The sequence below is a fragment of the Anopheles arabiensis genome, chromosome 3 (assembly GCF_016920715.1).
Source record: "Anopheles arabiensis isolate DONGOLA chromosome 3, AaraD3, whole genome shotgun sequence".
NCBI lineage: Eukaryota > Metazoa > Arthropoda > Insecta > Diptera > Culicidae > Anopheles > Anopheles arabiensis.
This window is the reverse complement of record NC_053518.1, coordinates 61,415,971-61,442,103: the sequence shown is the minus strand read 5'-3', so window position 1 is coordinate 61,442,103 and position 26,133 is coordinate 61,415,971. Positions and strand designations below refer to the sequence as shown.

Below are 26,133 nucleotides of genomic sequence, written 5' to 3'. Positions count from 1 at the left end.
TAGGATGAAAATAAGAGAGAAAAAAATCCACACACACAAACTCAACTTCAACAAGCACCAAAATGAAACGAAATGCTACCTATTTTGCGTTGTTTTGTGGGCTGGAAGGACGTTCGCACACGAGATAAGTGTGCATCCGTGCGGAAAAAACAAACCCCTCCATACGCTGGCTAGGTGGTGGTGGTGGTAAAGAACGCAACTCGAGTGGAGGTGTTGCTGGTGGTAACGGTGGCTGAACATTTTCTGCTGGACGAAAATAATCAAATACTAGAATAAACACATCGCCTCTATCATTTCCGGCTGGCCCAGGTTTTGGTTCGGCTGACTGAATCAACATCGCGCCACTCTCATTGTATACTGCGCGAAGTATGTGTGTGTAGATGTTTTGGTGTGAAAATATGATGCTGCTTGTATTCAATCCGAACACTTGCATATGTGTGTAAACGTGAGCCAAAGTGAGGTGCGAAAACTATGAACCTGTAGTTCCGCTTTTTTTGTTGTTATTGTTGTTTGCTGTGCTCGTACGGTATGGTTTTCTTGCTGCCATTTTCCGCTCACTGCTGTTATTATTGTTGTGAAAGTCGCTAGTGTTTTTTTTTGTTACCTTCATGTTCATGTATGGGGCGACACCGGCGCGCATTGTGATCAACGCAATCCCCTGGCAAGCCGGAAATGTACGTGGTCAAATTTCCAACACCATCAGCAGCATTGGCACACAATAGGCAGAATGTGCCGAAACTACGTGGAATCGAAAACTCAGGCATGAATACGGATTGTTTTCTACCATCCTACGGTATACAATGCACTTTCTTGGTGGGCAATGTTAATGTGCAATTGGCAAAAATGCATGCTTTTGTCAGTTAAGTTCCAGATCAAAACAGCGGAACAGGAAAATATTCGTCTATATTGATCATCGGTTATTGTTGTGAATGACAAAACGTGAACCAAATGAGAATCTTTGCGTTGAGCACAAAATTGCTTTCCGATTGATTACTCTAATACCTCACGCAACTTCTTTTAAGAATACTTAAATATTTAGCAACTATGAAGCATAAAGAAATCCTTTCACAATGGTTCACACATATTAGGAACAAAAAAAGGGCAACCTCACGAAACGAATGATGGAAAGGATGATGCAAATGATGAAAAAAATGAAAAATCCCCCACTACAAAACTAAGATCTAAAACACATACACCCAAAAGCCCTGCTTGCAAGCTTCCAACCAGAAGATCAAAACACTCACACGCACCCGACTGCGAACCGGATCAACCCGAATTTCCGACAGTCGTCAGGCACATCCTGCATCATTCGGTGCAGCAATAGGTAGTGCATCCCAGTGTGCTTATGATCTACAGTTTTTGTCCTTACCTCAACAATCCTTTTATCTGTGCTTACGCCTAAGCGTACACCCAAACTCAGATGATTCCGAGATTCATATCTCAACACTGCCAGTACATTTGCACGGGTACCAGCCAACCCGCAGCATAACGGATGCAAACCAAACCAATCACTTCCGGGACCAAAGTACCGAGGGGGGAAGGAAAACAACGAGGATGACTTGCAGTACAAAGAAAACACCACTAGCCTTGCCTGCACGTACCAACCACTGTTTTCTCTTCCGCTTGCGAACGTTGTCTGTTTCCATTTTGCACCTTCGGGTGGAGAAAATGAGCACAAACAATCACGTGCATGTGACGGGCCAAGACGCAGGGGAACCAAAAAAAGAAGAAAAAGAAGAATAAAAAACAAGCTTTCGATTTTTGCTTCACTAATGTGCGGTTAGTATGAGGAGAAGCTTGTGTCCTGTACGCCATGTGTCGTATGGCAGACCCCGGCAGCGCTAGCACAAAACTACCAGGTTTTTCCATTTCCAGTCCAGACACTGCTCCAAAACCAAACTTTAATCCGATCAGTGTTTGGTGTCGTTGGAGCCACAGCTAACAATTTTCTCGACGGGAGAATGGGGAAGGGTTTAGAGATACCTTTCGGCGTGAGATGCATGAGTGGAATGGAAAAGAAAAGGAAAAAAAAACTGCGACCATAAGGACATTAGATCTGTGCATGAAACCTTCTTTTCAAGCAAAAAATAAAAGTGAGAGAATAGTACAGATGTGGAGACGAACCACATCGCACACTCGCTCACAAATACCGGTATGAATTATTCATCTTAGGAGTTTTTGGAGAATGCATTAGATACGCCACATCACTTATGATTGCGGGAAGATTGGAAAGGATTTCCGGTGCCTGATCTCTCAAGTGCCATGCACTCACACAAGTGGAGCGGCTGAAGGAAGAAGAAAAGGAAGGTTGGTGATGGAAGTAGGACCCAACAAGCAAAAAAAAAATACAGCACTAGAGCGATTCTGCAAATGGAACGCGTGATAGAACGGGGAATTGAATGACACGTTCCAAAAGCACACTGACGGACACTGCCCGGAAACCGGAAGTGTTCGTGCGGGAAGCTGGTAACAGCTGGGGATGAAGGGCGAATATATTTTATTTTGAAGAGAGAAAGAGACCTCCCTTTCTAACGAAGTGGAGACTCTCAGACGTAAATCATTCAGAATTTTAAAAGGTATGAGATACATTCTAATTAAGCGCTCATCAGGAAACTACCATTATGTTGAGCAAAGAGATGTATGGTTGTGTATGCGGAGTGGTGACCACAATAATTAAAATATTATACTCTGTACATACTGGGCACTTGTATTTCATGTTGTTAAGATGACATAAAACAACACATAATTAGCTTCAGTAATTTACGTTGATACACTTTCAAAATTGATTGTTATAACGGTACGATATAAATAACGAATACAGCAGCCATTTCAACAGTTACAGATTTACAAGCCACATATTGTCGATTTCGCACAGGCTGTGTGCCAATTAATTTATATTTAAAAAAAAATCCTTTAGTATGGAGTGATATTGAGAAAAAACCTACATGAAGTTAATGCAAATGCTAGTTCTTTGTTTTAGAAACTTGCGCCGAGTAGTTAAAAACTTTGCTCCATCAATTTAAATGACTGATAATTAGATCCTAGCTACGTAAAACACATTTGGCGCCCGTCCCCCAATAAAAGTTTATGTTTGATTTCTTTTTTTTTTTAATTAAAATCCGACTCAATCACGCCTTTACCTTCACAGTCGAGTTCACGGTTCTTTGTTCTAGTCGTCTTTGGTATCGTTTCCACTTATCGCAAAAGAAATCCCAGCTGTCAGTAGCATAATTATGCTGAGGATAGGCATGGTGTTGTTTTAACGAGTGCCAAGTCGTTGTACATAGTAATTTTCACCTCACTCTTGTGCGGGGTAGATCACCCCACCGGGTGCCCTTCGGTCGAGGACAGATAGTCGGGACAAAAGTCTAGAGTACGCTTAACACAACGAACTTTTTGTTGGGACCAATATTGGACACGGAAGTGATTTGGAAGCGTAAGTATTTTTCAAGAACTTTAGGTTTGTTTTGCTAACGTACCCGGTGGTCGAAGAAGTTGCCAGGAAGGGATATTTCCATACAAACAACTTTCCTCATCGTGACGGCAGACGATTGGAACCGAAATTAACTTAATCTTTCCTTCGTGGAAAATCAAGGTAAGGCAAATTGCGCGGTTTGTACGACGAACGATCCCAAGGGCGCGAGATTGAGCTTCATTCAGTCCATATGGCGTGAGAGAAAGTTTACTTATTTTGTGAGATTAGTAGTGGCACGGTAATAGCTGTAGTACCGTTTTTATCGGTGCTGAATTAAAAATGTTCGAGAATATTCCCGAATAAACAATGATATAAACTTCTGCAAATAGAATAACATGCTTAATAAAAATTGTTGTTACAATTAAAATAAACTTAACACGCCATTTAACTACTTATGGGGAAGTAACAATTTAAAGAAAGTTTCATACGCAGGTAAAAATCACTAAACGATGTGTTCTACATCATATTCACGATACTTTGGAATCGTGCAATGAAATAAACACTCACACAGGTGTTTGTAAATCGTCATTCTCGTCGACCTATTCCGTTTCTCCACGATAACCGTCTGTCTGTCACAATTTAATGAAAGCCACGTTCTACTGGTATACTGTAAATATTGAAACATTGGAGAGGGAGTCACAACATAAAGAACAAAACAAGAAACTCTAAACAAAATGTGCACAACACGCTCCAGATTTCCTGCGGGCAAATAACACTGGCCCATGCATAAACATTCTATGCGCATCGTTCCGCTCTCGGGCACATTAACTTTAAGCATATACAATGTAGCCCCATACCTGCTCCCCCATTGCTTTGGTTTTAGTCTAAGCTTTACTGTGTGCATTGGTGGTGTGTGCGTTGGTATAGCGCCAGAGGTCGGTCTCGGGTACGCGGTAGAGCGAACGAATTTCAACTTTTATGGCAATGTATATTTACACAGGCAAACCACCACCATCACCACCATGCGTCACCGTCCACATTAATATGTTTATGTTTGCCTGATAAATTTATCGCTTAGTTATTTGCTAATTTACTCCAAATCAAACAATCATTACTTATTAGGTAGGCCAATGTTACAACCGGTGGAAAAGCTTGTGTAGTCAAGGAGGAAAACGGTGCGACGGCATCAGCTGTAATGCATCAAGCGCCGATCGGGAATGCAAAACATTCGGTTTAATATGAAACGCTTATACCAGCGTGTGGGCTATTATTTCATTCACGTTGATTAATTTTATTATTTCACCACAAAAAGGGCAACACCTAAAATCAACATTGAATCTAAAGCGTAAAACACCAGGCGCCTCCATGTGAACGAATGGCCACTTTACACTTTTATTCACCGCATTCTCATTAACAACTTGGTTTTAATACATGAAGTATACAGATTACTACAATAAATTCATTTCAAAATGTATGATAACATTACAAGTACATGCTTAACATCCCAGTAATTGCTTGCGCAAGCTTCAATTACATTTGATTAAAAGCAAAATAAAACCATGTCTACCATACCTTGACGATAACTTAATTTAAAAATAAGAGATAAACCTAGAACTACGCATACATAGTTTATCCTAAAAGCTTTCCTATACACCACTTTTGCGTGCTCATCATATGTATACTCGAATGTGAGCGCGTGCAAATTCGACGAGAGCACAATAAGCGACAAAAAGCTCCACAAACCTCATTCATTACGATGGAATGTGCGACATGAAAGAATTCATTAGATGAATCTAAAAACGCAGAAATGGAACAGGCGACAAAACATGGACAGGCAAGAAGGGGAGGCAATCGAGTGAAGCAAGTGAGTCTCGTTTTCATCGCTCTATTGAAGCAAATGACAATTCTCTTCAGTCTTCAAACTGCACCCATGCCTTCAAATACCAACTAGTACGCGAAAGATAGCGTCCAATTAGGTGCGGTGTGGAAATGAGTTGTGCCATTCGAATGAGCCAGCCTCCGCAAACAGAATTTCCCTCTCGTTCGCCACACATACCGCCCCACACACAGAGACACATTCAAGCCTTGACGAGCAATCTAGAGCGACGGAGATTTGCTCTTAATTTGAGATCCTTCGCGTAGAAAATGTGCCCGCTTTTTGCAACACGAATAACGTCTCGTGGGGCGAATGATGGGCTTTTGATTATCACATGTCTCATTAGGCATAATGGGGACGCGCCGGGTGGCTCCGGCTCTAATTAAAAGTAATGTTGGAGTGAAAAAGTAAGACATTTCAATGTCCTAGATTTTAGTTGGCACATGACGAAATAAAAAAACACACACACAAACACCAAAAGCCTGCCTCAGTGCCCTGGCATGATTGCGCGAAAAAGAATGTGAATGCTGGGGACGCTCCTTGCCGGTCGTTTTCTTTTAGGCTGGACGCGACTAGACAGGCACGCTTGCGCATTAATAAACCCACACACCTACACAAACCATAAACGATGGGAAAATGTAATCCAACTAAACGAAACCAAAAGCACGGCTAATGAGGCACACACAAATCGGCGAAAGGTACGGCTTCGTAAGTAGATATGAGGCAAAGCATGATTATGGGATTCATGTTAACCTTGTGCTTAAAGTAATCATGTTAAAATGGATTTAAAAACCAAGAGCCAACGCTTTGGTGTAAATTAAAAACTTCATACCTGGATTGTTCGTTTCACGAATTAGCAAAAACAGCCGTAGCGAATTTAAAATCTTCAAATATTGAGTCAAATTTCAATTCTTAAATCGAAACTGAAAGTCGAAATTGCTATTTTCATGCCCGAACTTCATCAGAACTTTTGGTGAAAAATCGAGTTTTGGAAAAGCCACGTTGAAACCATCTGGATCAAAGTTAAGGAATTACTGTACCCAATAACCACCACCCGATGACTACAATTGCAGTTTATTACAGAAATAAAAAAAAATACTCACTTCCCTTTTTTTCAAAATGAACAAAACATACTCCTTTATGTATGCCAATTTAGCTCGTAATGACCCACCAGAAAAGTTGAATACCATTACTACGGAAAAAATTGACCACCTATAAGAGGATTTAGCATCGAGCACCAACGGTGCTTAACCTTTCACTCCTAAGCACTCCATTAACTGGTTTGGGCTTTCGCAAGGCAAAGTGGCAGTTTATTACAATGATTACTGCAGTCCCAGCGACTACGCCCCGTCGTGTAAACTTTTCCAACAACTTGCGTGACCTACGTTTGACACGCGCACAAATCAGAGTGGAAGAGTTCGAAATGGTGCCTTTCTAGTAGGGTATATTTTTAAAAGTACCGTGCTGAGACGACTTTCGCTTCTATTCCATACACACAAGTAACCAGACAAGTGTGCTTCACGTTTCACCCTACAGTAAAGAATAATTACTACTAATTTCAGAGCACCACGCTGGCACACAACACCACTTTGGTTGCGTTTATCTTCACTCATTCAAACACCGAAGGTGTGCTTATCAACGTTTGCCGAGATAAGCTTTAAAATATTTGCACGATTTACCACGCCCGCAGGGGCAGAATACGACATGAACTCTCTTTTTCTTTTTACTACCATTCCTTTACACAACGGTGGTAAAATTTAATAGGACACTCTTTTTATACACTTTATTTTAAATTTTCCGTTTTTAAGATTTTCTTCTGCGCAAGCATAAATCTCCTCTCGCTGCTGCACTTTCGTGCTTAAATAACGGCACTGAAACGATTGGCCAAACCTATAAACCAATTTATTTTTATAGTTACTTCTGCGGAAAAGGCTTTCGTTAGACAGGCAGTGAAAATTGCCCTATGGTGAGCCTAAGTTAGCTGGAAGGACCGACCTTGCCCAATCTTGCCCTGTATCCATTACACCATGATGATCGTTGGATGGTCGCTTTCTTGCGCTACCACCATTTCATGCTCATGAATGGTTAATGTTTTGGCATCATCGTTTTGTTCCACTCAGCGGACGCACACGCAAAATAGAGCTTACCGACAGGGCAATGGCGCTTGTTCGGTATACACAGTAGTGAAAGATTCGTTGCTGGTTCCGCTAATGATTTTCTTGCCGCAAATCAATTGAGGTAGTCGGAGCTGTCGTTAAAATTAAGCATACCAAAATGAAAAATAAGTCAACGAATGTTATTCGTAGAATTATGGGAGCCATTTTCATTTGTGTTTACAGACAAAGTTGTTTTTGAAAATTTTCTGTATTTTTTTTTTAATTTTGTTTCGTAAAGGTTTCAATTAAAAACATTTGTCACTGGACAAACAGTACTGTCATGGTCTTAATCATAATGGGTGACGGAAAAAAGCCTAAAAAACACAGCTGTAGTGTTAAATTAATGTGAACAACCTTTTAATGTGTTAAGTCACTTGCACTCTAAAAGAAATGTGTTGTTCGGGTATAAATAACAAACTAATTTTCAAATTGCATTACACAAATAATTACGTCCATTTTACGTTCGTTCGAGTTTAAATATAGAATGGGCCTACCTTTTCAACGACACTGGGTTAAACAACATTTCTTGTTAAACCAGCCTTTAACAGGAAGAACAAACTAGGAACGATATCATTACAAGCAGAGGAAGCGAAGAGCCGTGGTACATAGAACAAATTTATATCAAAACCATTTGCATTACAGCCTCTATCCACGAGTGTACCGAAGCAACAACATCATTCCACCACCTCCGTTCCTTTTGCATATGCCGGTAACGCTAAATTGAAACACATTTTGTAGTAATCATTGTAGTGGGAGGAGTAACAGTATCGAATCTCCTTAATCAAATCAAGGGACACCTGGAGCGACAGGGCACAGCACATCAGTAGAAGGAGGGAGGTGGGTGGATGTTTACCGACAAGATTCATCGGCGCCGCACCCAGCCATCGAGCGACTCATCCCTGTCGTTTACCGGCTCATCTCTGTCAAGCCACCACAGCCCGAAACGAGATTTTCGGTCGCGATCCATCACACAAGACGTGAGTGTGCGGAACCCGCCTGATTAAATCTTCATCATGCGCTGGCTGCATCGGCTTTTCGCATCGATGACGAAATTGATTCCGTCAATTTTCCCCGCACTTCGTTGACGCGTAATACCCCTTGGGCCGACCTGTCAACAAACGTGTCCCGTGACTGTCACCCGTTTGACGAGCAACGCTGACGCAAGCAGACGGAGCAGACTCAATCTTGAGAGTCACGCATCTTGTGCACAAATTTTCGTCCCAATCGATGGGTTTTGTACCGAAGGGCGAACGGAGAAGAGAGTAGCCTTTTCACGTGCTCGATGCGCAAAATGCGTACGCATTTTTACATCGGTGGCACATTCACGTACACAAATGGGTGCTTTTACAAATTTTGCTTAGTTCCATTGTTGTGCTCAAAATGAAAGTGAACATGTCACGATGGGTTTGTGGTAAAGCGAAGCACAAAAAACATTTTTTATTTGCGTATGTGTGTCTTTTTTCTCCTGTTCCTGGCGAATTCACATGAATGTCATTAGCGATCGGACAAAATGTCATTAGCAATCAGATGAAACGGTTAGAGCTATTTATTAGAAATAAAATGCTAAATTTTATGCTCCCTAACACCAGAACTTTTATTTCAATTAACTACACTTCCGATCTAGCCAAGCACCGACACCAGAATCTCCTTCACCTTTTTACCGCCATCGCCCGTTAGCTCCTTCGATCGTCAACATTGTCCTCTCTCCATTCTCACGATGATCTTTCTCTCACCTCCTCTCCTATTTCACGGTTCGTGTTCTTTAGCCGCCTGTACGGATACGGCCGCCGTAATCAGCTGTCATCGACGGTCTACATCGCAGCGGCCAAGGTCGCTACACAGCAATGAGAGTATCATTCGATAGAGTTTTTTCAGATGAGCATAATATTATGAAGATTTGAGGAATGTCCAATATTAGTCAATTTTAAGTAGAATCGCACTATGAAAACCGATAAATAACAGTTTGCAACCTTAACCAAATGTAATGTAGTTTAAATCTGTAATGTACATTAAATATTCCACACGGAAGTCTTAAGCTGACAGCGACTAATTTTTACCTTTCAAACAAGCTCAGCACCTCACTACCTACCACCCTCTCGATACAAACCCGCCAAAGTAAAACCATCAATCTAGCGCCTTAGCGTCCCGCTCTGATATTACACGCATTCTGCCGGAATGAATGAACTTCCGAACGGAAAAGACCGACATCCGCCGTTGAAACAGAAAATGGAAACAGAGCATGAAAAGCATGTTTTGTAATTTCGCAAAGAAGCGAGCATGTTTATGTTCGTGACATTTTTGTGAGGGAATTGCAAAAAAACAGCCACCCAAGACAAGACGCAATGTTTGTCGAACAAGCGAATGAACAGAGAAAATTTGGCATACAGCACTGACGGGAGAGTTACAAATTTGCTCGTACACACAAACATAGGACCAGTACATTTAGTAAGAAGGTCACCTAATTTACACAGAGTAATCGAACCTGGAACTTTTCCGTCCCACGCAGAAAGGGAAACGCCACGCCTGGAACCCGATGGATCGTTGTAGGTGCTTCATTTTTTCCCGCAATACTTTGTTTCACATCTTCAAAGGTGGCTTTCGCTCGCTCTGCTTCCGGCTAAACACAGCAAAATTTAAGAAAAAAAGAACGAAACAAAGACAAAAAGAAGCAAGCAACATTCATGGTGGAATGATTATGTTTCTCGGTTGACTGGTATTTCCCGTATATAGAGGCACAGTGAGTCTTATAGGAAAGCAACATTACCGAAAAGTAAACGACGGTACACACACATAAAAAAACTCACAAAACTGGTACCGAACTCTGGGAACGAGATCCCTTTCCAAAAGGAGGAAGCCTCCCTCCACAAATGGCAGACGTGGCTAAAGGACACATCTTTTAATATACCCGCGATGTAACTCGCTGTGGAGCACCTCACTTCTCCCGCCACAAGGGAAAAGTCTTTTTTCCCGTTTTAGCATTTGCTACATCAGCATCCTGTCACCTCCCTACAAAGAACGAAGCAAAAAAACACCACTCGTGAGCATTTTCGTGAAGCTCACGCGGAAATATTCTCCACGCCTATTTTCGTAGTGAGAGCGGGCACGCATGTCACAACCACGTGTCACTTAAGGCGCTGTTTCACTCGGAAAAACGCGCACCTGAAAGACAAAAAAAAATCCTTCACTCCTCCTACCATCTTCGCGTCCAGGGATGCGAAACCTCCCTAGAGGAAGGTGAAACTCCCGTTGACACACGGCCGCCACGGTGTGCCTGGGAATTTAATGTGATAAAAGCAAAAGAAAATGGAACGGAAGCGACACATTAAAGCTGTGGCACTTCTTCTGCATCACCTCCATTCAGTCCCGCACAACTGTCGCGCGTACACACACACACACACACACACACTTAGAATAGAACTCCCTTCTTCTCACGTGTGAAGCGCGTTCTCTCGAGCGTGAGAAGCAATATTTCTCTGTCATTTATATTTTACTTATGCATGCAGCTTACGCAGAGAGTCTTGTGCACCTTCCCCCGTGTGGGTGTTGATTTTTTATTTTTCCTTCACATTTCTCTTTGTTCTTTGATGGCACGGCAATGTCGCACAAAAGTACACAAATAATCGCTGTGGTAAGACTTTAAACGCCTGGCTTCCTTTATGGAAAGGCTGGGAGGATCACGCCCGCACCCCTTGTAATGGGGAGTGATTTGTCACATTCGCTTACTTTGCGTGCAACTTTGCTTCTGACACAATTATCAAATTATTCGACATGATTACCCTACGCAGGCGATGTCTAATAGAACTCATCCTCGGTGAAATGAGAAGTCATTAATAGTGGGATTAATAGCAGCATGATAATACATGAACCAGGCCACGCTTATGACGAATACAAACGGAATCATTTACCAAACGAATAGTACGAAGAATATTTTCGCAATCACGGGTTAACGAATAGATCGTTAGTAGAAAATGCCAAAACGGACATCAAAGGCCATATGCTCAAATAAGAAGTAAATATTTTTATTCTCTTCGTCAGAAAACCGAGGAAACCAAACAAAATAAGTCGTGTACTCAAACAAACTACCTCGCACCCTCGATACACTCGATTTTGATTATCCACTAGAACGAGATCAATCAATTTTATTCATTCCTTCATTGCTTTGGCCCGGCTGTCCTCGAATCATCAATTCACCCCGACACAAAACACTTCGACAATCACCAGATTGCGAGCAAATAAAATCATAAAACTTACTCAAACGCACGCACGACGCACCCGCATGTACATGCTTTAGCCAAATCGATTGGAAGCCCTGATCAACCTGAGGATTCGTCAGCAACAACGATAAAAACCGGGCATTCAAATCATCGAACGGAAACGAAGGAAAAATGGGAATCATCGTACTGTGCTATAATAAAGGCTGCAAAAGTTCGTAAATTGGAGAAAGCAAATACGACTCAGGCATCGCGCACCCTACGCAATTCCCACTGTTTTGTATTCAGCCAAAGAGGAGTGCAAAAAATATCCACCTCGCAGAACATTTCGATATAATTCTAATTAATTGGAAGAAATCAATAAGAATGAATAAGTGATGCTCGAAAATTTTGAATAGCTTTCCACCCACCAACCACTCTGGCTCCCTTTTTTCCAGCTGAAACCAGAGGGAACATATTTAAAACAAAAATAATTGGAATCCAATGAAGACGGCGGGGGCACACTATCACATTTTTTTCCAGTATATCGAAGTATCCCAACTCCCACACCACATGCACATGGTACATATTTCTTGGCTTTGTTTTTATTTAATTAATAAAACAGCATTAGAACTGATTTCGGTGTGTCCACTTTTTGACCGTTCGCTTAGAGTGCTTCGGTTCTGGCACGTTGTAGAAGAATTCTAGCATAAGCGTTAGTTACGCTCAAACCATATGACGAGGAAGCGGAAAGACTGAGAGCATTAAATTCCGTTTTAGTTGGCAAATGTTCGCCGGAAACTGGGAATTCCCGATACTAAAATGCCAAGTCACAGGCGGTAGCTCGATTTCATCCCTTTCAGCCGCCCCAAAAATAAGCGCTATGAATAATGCATAGCTGCGAACGGGACCTGTAGTATCGAACTGGCTTGTGGAGCAAAACGGGAACACGGTAGGCCCAGGGCTTTAATATAACAACAACAAAAAAACAAATATATATATGTACCGACTGTGCCCCATACACATCGACACAAACACGCACTGGGTCATCCGCAAAGGGAGCAGATCAGTGCCATGGGGAGACTCGTGCAGAATATTTAACACCGTTGGTCCGGTGAAGAACCGTCCGGCCGTAAATGGAACTGCTGGTTCCTTCCTAGGTCGGTTTTCTCCCGGGAACTGTCCTTTCGGGGCTGTTTTGTGTATGTTCCGGGCTTATTTTATTTGTCGAAGGTTCGGTATTTTGATGACAACTGCTGTCGGCTCGTTGAAAATTGGTTACCCTGTTTCGCACGGATTGGAATGGACAAAAAGTCACCAAAGCGAAGGGATTAAATCGAAAATGATACCGTCATCACTGTAAGCTTAAAGATGATATTTTGTACTGGGTAGGTTTTTTTCTTCAAAGCTTTCGCACAGTGTAAGAAACTAAATGTGGGAAAAATAAATTCCACAAACCGCATGATGGGGGTTCTGTGGTTAATATATACGAATAGTATGTATGCAAAACCTTTAAAAAAATTGTTTTTGGTTGATGCAAGGACATAAAAATATTGATACAAAAAAAATTGATTTCTAGTTTTATCAATCAATTAAACTCAACAGTCTTCTAGGAGTCGATCGTTAAGCTTTTAGTTCATCTTTCAACTATATTTCACGGTATACTCTAAAAGTAATGAAACATTCCCAACAAAACAGCATAATAATGACACAACTTTACATGAAGATAGGAAAGTCCAGCTTGTTACTAACTCCTGCAGCCGGATCGATAGCTACACCAGCACCAAATCTTGTTCTCACGTGCTCAACCACCACAGACCTCGTTCATGGTTCCTGAACCGGTCCATGGGTTTGCGTGTGAGTATGGGTGTGTGCCCAGGAAAGGTAGTATGAATTTCCAATTTAATGGCCCCAATAATTTAGTACAGTATCGGTGCGTAAATTAAGGTGTGCTTGTAACCTAAATCCTAGGGTGATTTTCGACTGCGGGATAGCTTCGGCTATGAAGCGGACCCTTACACGAAGGTTCAGTACACCTTGCACACCCTGCCAGGGAATGAAAGCAGGGCCACTCCCTACAGCCAATGAAAATCGGATTTCAATCCATGGGACTTGTGCGATTACACACCAAAAAAAGCAGCAATAAAACAATCTGAAATAAAACTTACCTTGTACATCGGTGTGCCCCAGAAATCGTTGAGAAACACATTCTTGATCGAGGAGTGTGGTCGCAGGTCTCGATTCTCCTTGATAGCGCTGATGTCGTCGAACACGAAGCCACAGTTGAGACTGTTGTGGTAGCACAGCACGCACACCAGCGTGATAAGCGCCCCGTGCAGATGATGTGTGGCCATCGTTCTCACGGCCGCCGTCCACCAGTGCTTTCCACAACGGACGCTTAGTGAGGATTGGATGACCGAAAGTTAGGATCACCGGTTCGATGGGCGCATCAGCTATGGCAGGGCTCAAGATTTTCAACACCCAAGGACACTTTTCCCCGCAACGAATCCCACAACAGTCGGCCCGCAACAGTCACCGCAACTGGTCGCGTACTGTTTAAACCAACCTGCAATGTAGGGAAAGAAGAAAGACGGATGGAGATTAGCAAGATTTTGTCGCTCTTTTTCTTCTTCTTTTTTTTGTTCTATTTTTTCCCGTGCTTTCTTTTGCGATGGCAGCTGCTCTTCAATAGTGAAACGGCATTTGTTGGTGGAAAATATTATCCAGATTAAAATTTGACAACAAGACAAGCCGCCGTTTAGGGCTTTCGCGTTTTCTTTTTTAACCGTCTAGAAATTGATTTTTTTAGCTTTCAAGAATGAAAAACTTTCTTCCTCACTCGAGCGAGCATTTGTGAAAAATAAGGGGAAAAAGAAATTTTAATCCAACGATATGGCTACACAATATGGTTCTTCCTTCGTCACTATAGCCTGGAGGCCAATTCCACAAACCACCAGCTTTGGGTCAAAACTTATTCTCTCCTCCTGAACTGTTTGTCAGCGGGTAACCGCGATAAGACACACATCCACACACTTGCACACACACACACACACACACACACACACACACACACACACACACACACACACACACACACACACACACACACACACACACACACACACACACACACACACACACACACACACACACACACACACACACACACACACACACACACACACACACACACACACACACACACACACACACACACACACACACACACACACACACACACACACACACACCTACAAACGTAAGGTTGCTTCTTTCTGTGGTGCTCCGTAAGAAAAGGATCAGTTTACATGGCGATGAAGAAAACAAAACTTTAGCTCAGCCTGAGCCGACGTGCTTTAAATTTGCCCGGTACGATTAAATCCCTCCGAAAGCAGCACAAGAACACGAGCTAGAAGACGAACCTTTTCTTAATAAGAAAATCATACGGAGAACAGGGGTTGGGACCGGGCGTCATAAAGCTGCATCGACCGCAGCAGGGCAACCATCATTGCGGTAAAACTAAGCAAGAGTGAATGGTTTGGGCCTGCTACAGTCCTACTTGTACTTTGTGCACATTCTCGGTATTTTTGTTTTGTTTGATATGTGTACCAAACAATACCCTTCATTCAACATACGTGCCATTGCGTACGCATAATTTATACGCTGGCAGGGGAAATCTCTCCACAAAAGGATACACTAACCGGTAGATATGTGGCCAAGGAACGAGAACTAGTATGTTTAATACGTATGAAGCTTATTTGAGGTATATTATGCATAAATCCCTCTGCAAGCAAAAGGTACACCTATCATTATTTTATTCCTCACTCTAAGTTCTGACGTTTCTGATAAATTTAAAAGTAACGGAGCAAAATAATTGTTTTACAGCATGCAGTCAGCCGACGAAAAATGATACATCGCTAAATTAAGATAGTATTTATTAAACATTTGCTTGACTCTATCTTAATTGGATTTTAAACAATTAATTTGTGTATTTTTTTAATTGACAGGACTTTTTTCTATTGTTACAAAACATAATTTCAATAAATTGATAACATGATTACCGTAGTTTAACACTAAACCTATGCACCTGCAATAAATAACTAAAGAGTTACGACAGAGTTCCAATCAAGCAAACAATCAAATTAGAACATGTCATATTTATTTTCATTTCATGAATTTACATTTCTTATAAATTTTTCTATTCGGAAACATTTACGATTCCAGCGGGTTTTGCCTTTGTCTTTCGTATACGGATAAGGCTCTGGTGATTTCGCTGGGGCTCTTTGTCTAGGGCAGCAGTTTCAAGACTTGGCTTGCTAACTAATTTAAGGAGTTTTGTAGTTCAGTTTAGTCTCACAATATTGAAAAGCTTTCAATTAAAACTGTTTCTAATTCTCTACAATCAAACAAGCTTTAATGCAAACACATGATTTGCCCTTTGTCACCAGCCTGTAAAGAACAAGACATTCAAACCACACGGGATCGCGTAGATCAGCGTTTCGTTTCCAAAAATTTTTCGTGCTCGGCACCCATCGGGCATAATTATTTCCGTCATTAAATGATTGAAAGCATCGTTGCGCGCATGCTTCTTGCTCATTAATTTAAAGCCAATTACAAACTGTCATGCTTTCGCCGAAAACATCATCCGGAGCGGCTCGTGATGAGAAAACAACATTCTTACCACACAGTTTATCCAAAAAGAGAAGCACCACTTCATGCCACTCTTCATCCCCATTCATTGTGCTGTTTCTTTCGTTTTCTGAGCTACAACGACCAGCGTATAAAAGAGTGGCTACATTTTTACCAACGCTACATTTAAAAACATCCTCGATCTCTCACCTTCCTTTTGCTAAAAAAAAACCACCACCAGGCTTAAGTGAGCGGTATCTTGGATTTTTATTATTGAATCGCACGCACATTCAACACATCCGCCACTTATCATCGCACGAAATCCACGTTCCATAACGTGAGCCGATTAAAGTTTAGAATTCTTTCCGCAATATGCATCTTCACCCGCGAGAAGCCAGTTTGTACAGGGTTTGTACACATCACACTGGTTAGTGTGTGATGGTATGTGTGTTTGGCTGTGTAAGGGCAATTCTCCGGAAGTTGCGTACTGTTGACAAGCAACAGCACTTCCGGTGAACTTGATGCTGTTGCTGCTATCGGATGAAGTTGTACAAATTCCAGCAAACCCACGCGCAATCCGGCTTCGAAGCGACCGGAACGTGAAAATACTGTAGAACAATTTCTGCTCCGGCTTTTGGAGTCTTTATCCGTTAAATGGTACGGTAAAGGCAAAAGCAACAATCCGCGAGGTTAGTGAGAGAGCAGTCATTTATCCCAGGGCAACCTACATTCTAGATTTCTTTGTCAGTGTGTAAACCGAACGGTGCTGGCGAAGAGGGATGCTAGCTGTTAGCAAAATAGTTCAGCTTTAGTACAATGATTTTTAGTGGGCCATGAACTTTAGCTCCGCAGGTGAAAATCTACTCCGGGGAAGAAGATAAGAGAAATTAAGCAGAAATAAATTCTTCTTCTTTCGCGAAGAACCTACACAGTCCTATTGGCTTTTACAAAACTCTTAGATTAATCGCTAAAACCTGTCAGGGAAGGAATCGGTCCTGCCCGGTATGGTAGGTACTTGCACGTCTATCGAATAGACCCCCAACTGTTATAAGTGCATAATCAAACCACCATTTATTCAACCACTAAAGTTTATACAAAAATAAAAGCTGATAAATTGATTGAAAAAATTATAACAATAATAACTATATCTCATTCTTTGCATATCATAACAGGTTGAAAAATGTTAACAGATCCTTTGAAACAATTTGCTTTACCCTGGGACAGAAAACCCGTTGAGATATTCTCCGTTAATTGACATCAAACTGAGTGACATAAAAGGTGATGTCAATCCAGGTACGAACTCCATGCTCCACCATTTTAAGAAAAAATCCATCGATACAATGAATAAAGTAAAGTCGCCATTATTTAACTAACGTTTTACTCTACCTATATTCACAGAAAAACGCTTTTGAAAAACGAGGGGACGACAACTAACGTACCGAACGCTAACTGACGATGTCCTTTTGCAAAGCATCACTAGAATCACGTTAAGGGTCTCGGGAAAGTATTCCATTTGCGCCGTGGATGGTGGTAGCAGAGGTAAAGTGCTTTCCAAAAAACCAAGGTCATTGCGTTAAGCGCTTGAGCAACGTAAACGGAAGGCGACAGCTGTGCCGGTCCAGTGCATGCCGCCTTTTTCGTGCGACCATTTGTCTTGGTGTGCGTGTGACTTTTTATCAACTTTTTTTTTTCATTAGTATCCTTCGGCCAGGGGAAAGCAAACTGGTTTGGCTCGGCCATCATTTTCGGTGCCATTTCTAGTGCTGTCCCGTTTGTCCCAGCAGCCACCGACTGGCTGAAGAGATGGAACGCGAAAAACATGAGAAAGGTTCAAAAATGTTACCTACGCGTGGGAAGAGGAAAAAAAAGCATTCCAAAAAAAACACGTGCACAATGAAGTAGGCAAAAAAACGGCAAAGGCGCAAAAGGCCACATCGCCAACTGCCAGCGGCATTTAAAATGAATGGCACCGGGAAAGCAAAGATGAAATTTAGCACCACCATGTCGGGCTGAATTTTAAGTGCCACTCCTGCTGCACGTATCGCCGTCGTCCATCGTCCATCGGTGAAAGTTGCACGTCCCGTTTCGAGGCGGGGGAAAAAGGTGCAAAAAATACGGCCCTCCATTCTGGTGCCACCACGCAGCAACAGGCCGTCCCATCTTCGGTGGCTTTCGCGCCGGAAAACTGGGACAAAAAGGCATGGTTTTTGCTTTCTTTACATACTTTTTTTTCTCCTTCAAGAGCCAAAAAAATATCCTTGCGTCACCGAATGGAGTCGAAAAGTCTGGCCTCGTTCAGCTGCTTGCTCGCAAAGTGCGTAGTGCCACAACGAAGCAAAATAAGAAGGGGTCTAGAAAATGTTCACACAAATTTCCGCCACGGTTGGTCCTTGTTCGAGCGAGTGTCGTGATGACCGGGCAACGTTGTGAAGGGAGGAAAGCATAACTAGAAAACAAAACAAAAAAACAGCAAATCACCAACTGGACAAGCCTATAATGTGAATCGAGCTCAGCAGCGGGCGACAAATCGGACGATTTTTTTTACGTTTCGCACGAACATTCCATTGCTTGGACGTTGCAGATCTGCGACTCATGGCTAATTTTCATCCAACATCAGAAACCTAATTTTCGCTTTTTGATCGTGCATTATACTATCGGAAATCCATGCCATTTTACAGTTGTTGCTAACATTTCTCTGACAAAAATAGTTCTATATCTGGCATATATGTTCCAATAATTTAATGAGAAAATGTTTAAGCGATTGGTATCAAATGATATGAATAAGGGATATTAACGGAACGAAACTAAATCACTCAAAAAAAAAACAAAAAAAACTCTTAAAGCTACTATAGCTCTAAATAAACAGATAGTTTGCAATACATTTGATCCACAGAAAGGTAAGAGAGACTTGTACAGTAAAATGTTGATATTTACCCATCCAAAATAAAATAAAACGGCTAGCACTGAAGATTTGAACAAACACAGGACGCAGAAATAAAGCAATTCAGAAAACAATGGAAGACGAAAATTTGCCTCCAGCGCTCAAAAACATCTTACAACCAGGTTGAAGCTCTTTACCTCAGCAGATTTCCACAGTGGTTACGAATGAGAAAAAAGGGCAACCACCTCCCGAGTCGGGTTGGACATTCGACACCCAGTCCGAAACATTGCAGGCCCTTTTACACAACGAGCCAGTGCCGTTTTATATCGCCACTTAAACGCACATGCTGGCTGACAGTAAAAAACGACCCACACGAACCGCTTCCGGCTAGAAAAGATCACACGATTCTAAAATGCGCAGTGAGGGTTTCGAAAAAAGGGACTGTCGGACAACGAGTCAAAGGGACAATGGTCTAACGACAATCTTCACTTGAGCCTGTGAAGACAGCAGCAGGTTTTCTAAACGATGCAACCAGACACGAGAGCCCTTTTCAAACGTTACTGGAGGAGCCGTGGCGTACTACTGTAAAGTATGGCAAAGGTTATATTAAAAACTGACTCTTGGAGCAGGATGGAGAAGATCTTTATTTTTATTAGATTTTATAAATTAAAAAAATAGGAGACACAAATTTCACCGACGAATATTTTAAATTGCAAGTTTTTCATATAGATTCACATCGTTATTCACAAGTAAATTCAAATAATTATTCAGTTTAGCAACTAGCTAATATCCAACACATTCCGAATAGATTGGATTTCTGTCCCACACGCAACATTTTATTTGTATTATTTTTATGTTTTGAGAAAACTTATAAGCCTTTTCAGGAGGAATATATAATGACACAGCAGTTGATTGATTGCATTGATTGTAGTTACATTATGCAGCAATGTTCCAGTTAATTTTCATGCAAAAATACAAAAATGCAAAAAGAAAGACTGTCTAAAATAGATGAATGTGCGATGCAAATAAGGATTTACCTTTTTTGACTATTTTATTTCTATGATTTCTATGATAGCATCGGAGAAAAGCAGAAAAAAAATCTCTACACAGCACCCTTGCTCTTTTTGAACGATACAGGCGATGAAAGCTGGTGTACCGAATGTACGGCACACCATATCATGATTATAATAACCTTCGCATGCATAATCCAACCTGGCAGCAGCGGTCACGAACGGCTGAGGGCGAAGAAGCTCATCATCGCCAGTCTCAAAACCCCCGAACGAAGGCTGGAAAATTATGAATAATCCATTGTATAATGCACTTGCCTGAGTTCGCCACCGGGCAAGCTAAGCAACGGTCGGACGACGGAAGAGAATAATTTTCAACTAAAAAGAAAAACAGAGACAAACGCGAAAACCAAGGACGGAAGACATCTTTCAACAGCCACGCCGATGCGCTGTGAAGGAGCGCTGTCTTGTAAGATACGCGAAGAAAACACCAGGCGAACGCTTAAAGTGCTTCAACCCGCCTCTGGAATATGCCCTATTTTACACGCACTCACATGCATCCGAAGGAATTGAATTAATTTTCTCACACATCGTTGCCCGGTCTTAGCGACTTATTAGCTAAAATCCCTAGAAATATTATCCAGCATTACCTACGCCCAGCCAGCAAGGGATACCCATAAACAAGGACACCAGTGACATCGCGCCTCCCAAACACGGCACAAAAGTTAGCATCCGCACTAGGTCAGCAGCCAGTGCCGTCGGTGGCACTGTAGCGCAACGGATACGTTGTTTCGTCAAACAACCGCTCAAGTCACGTCAACGGCTAGCCAGGCACGAACTCGGAAAGCTGACTTTTCTTTGCCCGTAAGAAGCACACCGGGCATAAAGTGAAGAAAGTTCACGATGGGAAAGTCGCGAAACGCTCGGGGAAAACGGAAACTCGCACACGGAAAATGGTCACGGGCCCGACTCATTAGTTTGGGCGGTGGCGCATCCGAGGTGTCTGTCTTCGGGGACGCACTTCGTAGCCGCATAAGACGTACGGTAAAGTTTTTCCACAGCACTTACACATACAAACCGCTGGTGGTCCGGAGGGATTGCCAAAGGACGAAAGTTTCACCTTTTTATCTCCCTCATTCCTACAACGCCGCTTTTCGTTGCTCCTTTTCCGGCCGCAAGTAACTGAGCACGAAGGCGGCAAGAGTTATGAACGACTGCTTGGGTTTCAGAAAAACATTCAACGAGCAAGCGTTCCGACCACAGTGATAGAAAATCGATACAGGTGAAAGATTTTTCCTCTGCACCATAAACACTCTCTGTTACATTACGCAAATTCCTCGAAACCACGAGCAATTCCGCGCACTAATAATCATTCATGATGGGGGACCGCATAATATTTATGCTCCCATGGGAATGCTTAGCATACTTGCAGGGAGGATAAGTTGATTTCAAAGGGAAAAGGAAATGATGAAATGAGGAAATGAACAGATGCACAAAAGACCGACCCTAAATGCTGTATACTTTAATGAGAAGAGTTGTAACTAACTGTTATTCAAATTTAATTACAATGATAATTTGTAAGCATAACTCACACGCTTTCAATTCGTAACGAATTTTAAATTTACGATCTAAATACTTCCGTACAAGTAAATACCTCAATGAGGCATCTGAAACAAACTAAGCATGACTAGTTTAATTAATAAAATCCTGTGAGGCAGTCGTTACATCAAACGAATCAATAACATGCGAATCAAACAACATCTCTCAAGGATGGACCAGTTCAACCGTACACGAACACTGGTTATTGTAATATGGGTAACAGTTTGCATTCTCAAAGTTATGTAGATGATATGAGATGATGATATTATATGTAGATATATTATTCTGTTATCCTAGTTGATTAATACATTTCACCGGACGTTCTGGTATCGTGCGGGAAAAACACAGCTCAATTAATTAATGCATTTTTGTTAATTCAAATAAATATTTCAAATGAACGAACCATATATTTTTATTAAAAATAATAGGTTAAGAATTCTTATTCTAAAAAAATGGTGGCTAAAATTCAATAATAATAATATAGGTAGTAACTATACCTAAAAGGATTTCAAAAAAAAAAAAACATTCTAAATGCTAGTTTTTAAAAGCCATGAAAAAAATCAATTTAAGCTGTGTAGTTAACTTGGGAATGAAACCATTAATCAATAATGATATTTTAATAAAGCATTAAAAGCCAAATCATACGACTGTTGTTCACCAAATTCCAGAAACCAATTACTATCAAAAGCAGGAACCATAGAGTCTAATTAAAAGGCAATCATGTGCAGCGGTTCGTGATCTGAACGCTTCTACCGGACGCAATTGACAGTAAGCGACAAAAAACAGTGCCATTCCCGATGCACATACACACAAACAGAACCACACAATTGCACGCTAAATGCTCTCATTTATTTCAAGCGATTGCACCATTGCGTCAAACATTATCCAAAATTTACTTGTAATTAAACAACTGCCTCCCGTGCTTTGCTGCGTACAAGTTTCGAACGACTGCAAAACCGATGGAAGCGGGAAGATGACCTTAAAAAAATGGAGCATCGCGCGAACAAACGCATTAGTGCATGAGTGTTCAAAAGGGCCGAAGAGCACAAGCTTTCAGCAAGTAGGTTTATATTTATTTTGTCGATGGCTTTTATCTAGCCAATGACTGAAATCGTTTTGCAAGTGCCAGAGCGAACGATAGAGAGAGAAAGTGAGAGAGGAAAAGGATGTGTATTTAATTCGACGGACGCCTGCTGGCGAGCAGTTGTTGTTGGTTGTCAAAATAAAATTAACTATCATTTCATTACCATCACACTGACCCAAGGTTCTATACCTCACGCTCTCTCTCTATCTTTCTCACAACACTCCAAAGTTTTCCTCGGCAGCAAACCAGTAAAGTCCAGTCCGGTTTCGGAAAGCTTCACACTGAGCTGCGCCCGGGAATGCGCCTGGTGAATTATCAGATGGGCCCGCATTCGACTGTGCCGTGCTGGAATCCCATCAGAATTTCATTGTTATTTTTCAGTTACACGAAAGTTATATTAAATTTTCTCACCCTCGCATCCTTTACGGTACCCGCCATCCATCTTGCCAGCGATGAAAAAGCTAACTTTTCACTCCCAATACAGTTCATTTCCCCGCGCTCATGCTACCGCACGCTTTCCGCATGCTCTTTGATATACTGAACACAATCGTACCGTTCCATCTACCCTAACCGTCAGGCGAGGACCTTGTGGCAACGATTCCACTTCGGAAAAGCCTTAACTTTCTTCGTCAATTGCTCTAGGCTATTGGTTGTTGTGAAACTGTTGCCAGTACAGTAACAACAACAACAACACACACACCCACAGCAAATTACAAGAAAACGTACTTTTACCAACCCGCTTCGGCTGTGTGGGGTTGCCCGCCAAATTGTAACCCCGGAGAAACGAACTCGACACCAAAATAAAGAATTACAAGAACAGTAACAAAAAAAAAACAAGCGCACGACATATACCACTTGTATGACAATCCGCATCGGCACTGGTGGAAAACTTACACCGATACCACCGTACACAGTTTACAACTTGGACAACATTTAGTACGAAATAGACAAGCCAAGGTATGGTGGCGAGTTTCCCGAAATGTTTTGAACGCAGATTGTACGATGTGAAATTTGGTAGAAAAAAACACCAAATTTCCTCCTACAACGCTGACGGTTGTCGAACAAATGCAACAAAGTAAAAAAGGGGCAGAAAAGTTGAGACTATGAAAAGAGTATCTACTGCAACCAAACACAAAAGAAGGAGGAAAAAACAAGAAAGTTAAACAATCGATGCAATTGTTCAAACAAGTCGCGACTATAGACTTTTTTGTGTTGTTTAGTGCAGAACCATGGTTGTACCTCTCATGGTTTAATTAAAACAGATACAATTTCTATTTGGTGGATTTAATAGACACCATTTTATCATGATATAATGCTGAAAATCTATAAAAACTGATGCAATAAAAAGTGATTGGATGACTCTAGTTATTCGATAAACGATTGCATTAGAGTTAAGGATCAAATTATCATAAGTATAACAAGGTAGCTTCTCATTATTAAAGCCAAATTTGTAGACAGAAATACAGTTCACTCTACTTTGTTGAACCGATTAAGGCTGATTCGGTAATGGCCAAAATAAAAATGAAGCTGAACCCTGCAAAGTTTGGGCATAGAAAGGTTCCAATAACTCAAAGAAGATTCATTTTATGTACTTTTGAGCATTTTTTTTACTATAAAAAACCATAATCGGTATGCGGCTTGTTGATATAATTTATAATAATTATTTATTGTTTCTTCTTTTTCTTTTGGTTGAACAACCTTTATCGGTCAAAGCCTGCCTGTACCACTTGTGGGGTTGGCTTTTAATGACTTTTGGATTACTTCCCATAACAGGATAGTCAGTCCTACGTATGGCTGCACTGTCTATTTGGGGCATGAACCCATGGCGGGTACGTTGTTAAGTCGTACGACGACTGTACCATGAGACCGGCTAAATTTATTTTTTAATGTAATTATTTCTTAAACATCGTACTAATATCGGGCAGTATGTCTTAATAACAATAATTAAACGCTTACACTGAATATGTTTAAAATAGGGCCTTAAAAATGCTATGGCGATTATGCTGAGGCAACTGATTACCGGATGGAATGGGATCAACTGATAACGGTAACAGTAATCAGTTGTATATTTCTATAATTGTGTAAGTGGATCGTTAGGACCTAAACCGGTGGATAGAACCTCTGAGTGAAGCACAAGCATCAATAATTAATTTTTACTTTAAATTCCTTTAAGCTAAAGTTCTCCTGTACTGTTATGTTTATAAACCATTCAAAAAATACCGTGCATAGTAAAAATTGCTTAGAATTTGTCTGGACCAGTGGAGGAAATGACACATGAGACGAGTATTTTTTTCCGTTTTGTTTTTTTTTTAAGTTTCTTTGTAAATAATTTGATGTACATTAAGCGACTCGTAGCATCATTGAAGCATTTGTTGCCAATGGCAGCATATACTTAGCTTACTGTTTCATTTAATACAGCAATCTAGACGAAATTAGCCTAAATACATGGATCAAAGCCCGGCTATGCTGAATACTTTCATTTACTAATTGCATGTTCAAGAAATATTAACCGTTAATTTTTAATCCGAACACTGATTACATTCTATCATTTGCAAAACCACCAGACGGCAGTGAAAGTTCATTGCTCAACATGAATAAAACTGGTGTTTTCCTACAAAATTTCGTATCACTCACGAGCAGCACTGCAAACATTTCCAATTCACTCTAGGTATTGCAGCTTAAGAAAAGCCTTCAGGAACAGCAACAAAGAAATTAATCTCTCCCTCCCCACTACAGTACTGTGTTCATTGATAGCCAACCATGCACGGTTTCGCAACAATTTGACGACGAAAATTGAAATGATACTAACAAAAACCATCTCAGCTTTGATCTCACTACAGCGTTACTTTACACACCACCCAGGGTTTGAGGTGAAAAAGCGATTGAAGGAAACATTTTACAACAGATTTTACTTTCATCTTCGTTACCCCTTGGCGGTGTGGTGCTTTCCACCACATTCCCATACCACGAACAAGTGCGTCAAATTTTAAGATGATGGTTTTACTCCTAAAGGTAGCCTAAACAAAAGCATTTTCATAAAGCCAATGGTAACGGACGGCGTTGACGACGCGACAGGGTGGTGGTGATGAAAATCGGTCTGAAAGAAACGGGCACAGCAACCGGAAATCGCTCTGTTTTTCCGCTGAGCCTGAATTGGCATCCGGTACCGAAGGAGGTACATTTCCCTCTAGTTTGTGTCGTGGTATTGAAAGTATCTAAGGCATGAAATTGCTTTAAAACGTAGAAAAGAAGCGAAGCACCATCGAAACCAGCGAACCATTGCTATCGCTTTGTAA

The 26,133-nt window shown here is 41.3% G+C and overlaps 1 protein-coding gene across 9 annotated transcripts in view; it reads right to left on the bottom strand.

Annotated features, from left to right (window-relative positions):
* LOC120900027 (protein O-mannosyl-transferase Tmtc3) overlaps nt 1-26,133 on the bottom strand; it is a 147,739-nt gene that overhangs the window by 117,273 nt on the left and 4,333 nt on the right. For all 9 annotated transcript variants that reach the window (XR_005739135.1, XM_040306510.1, XM_040306511.1 and 6 more), the window contains one exon: nt 13,806-14,203. Coding sequence is in view for 8 of the 9 variants with exons in the window: in XM_040306510.1 (XP_040162444.1) it covers nt 13,806-13,991 (186 nt within the window). In the remaining variant the exon portion in view is untranslated. The remainder of the gene's footprint in view (nt 1-13,805; nt 14,204-26,133) is intronic.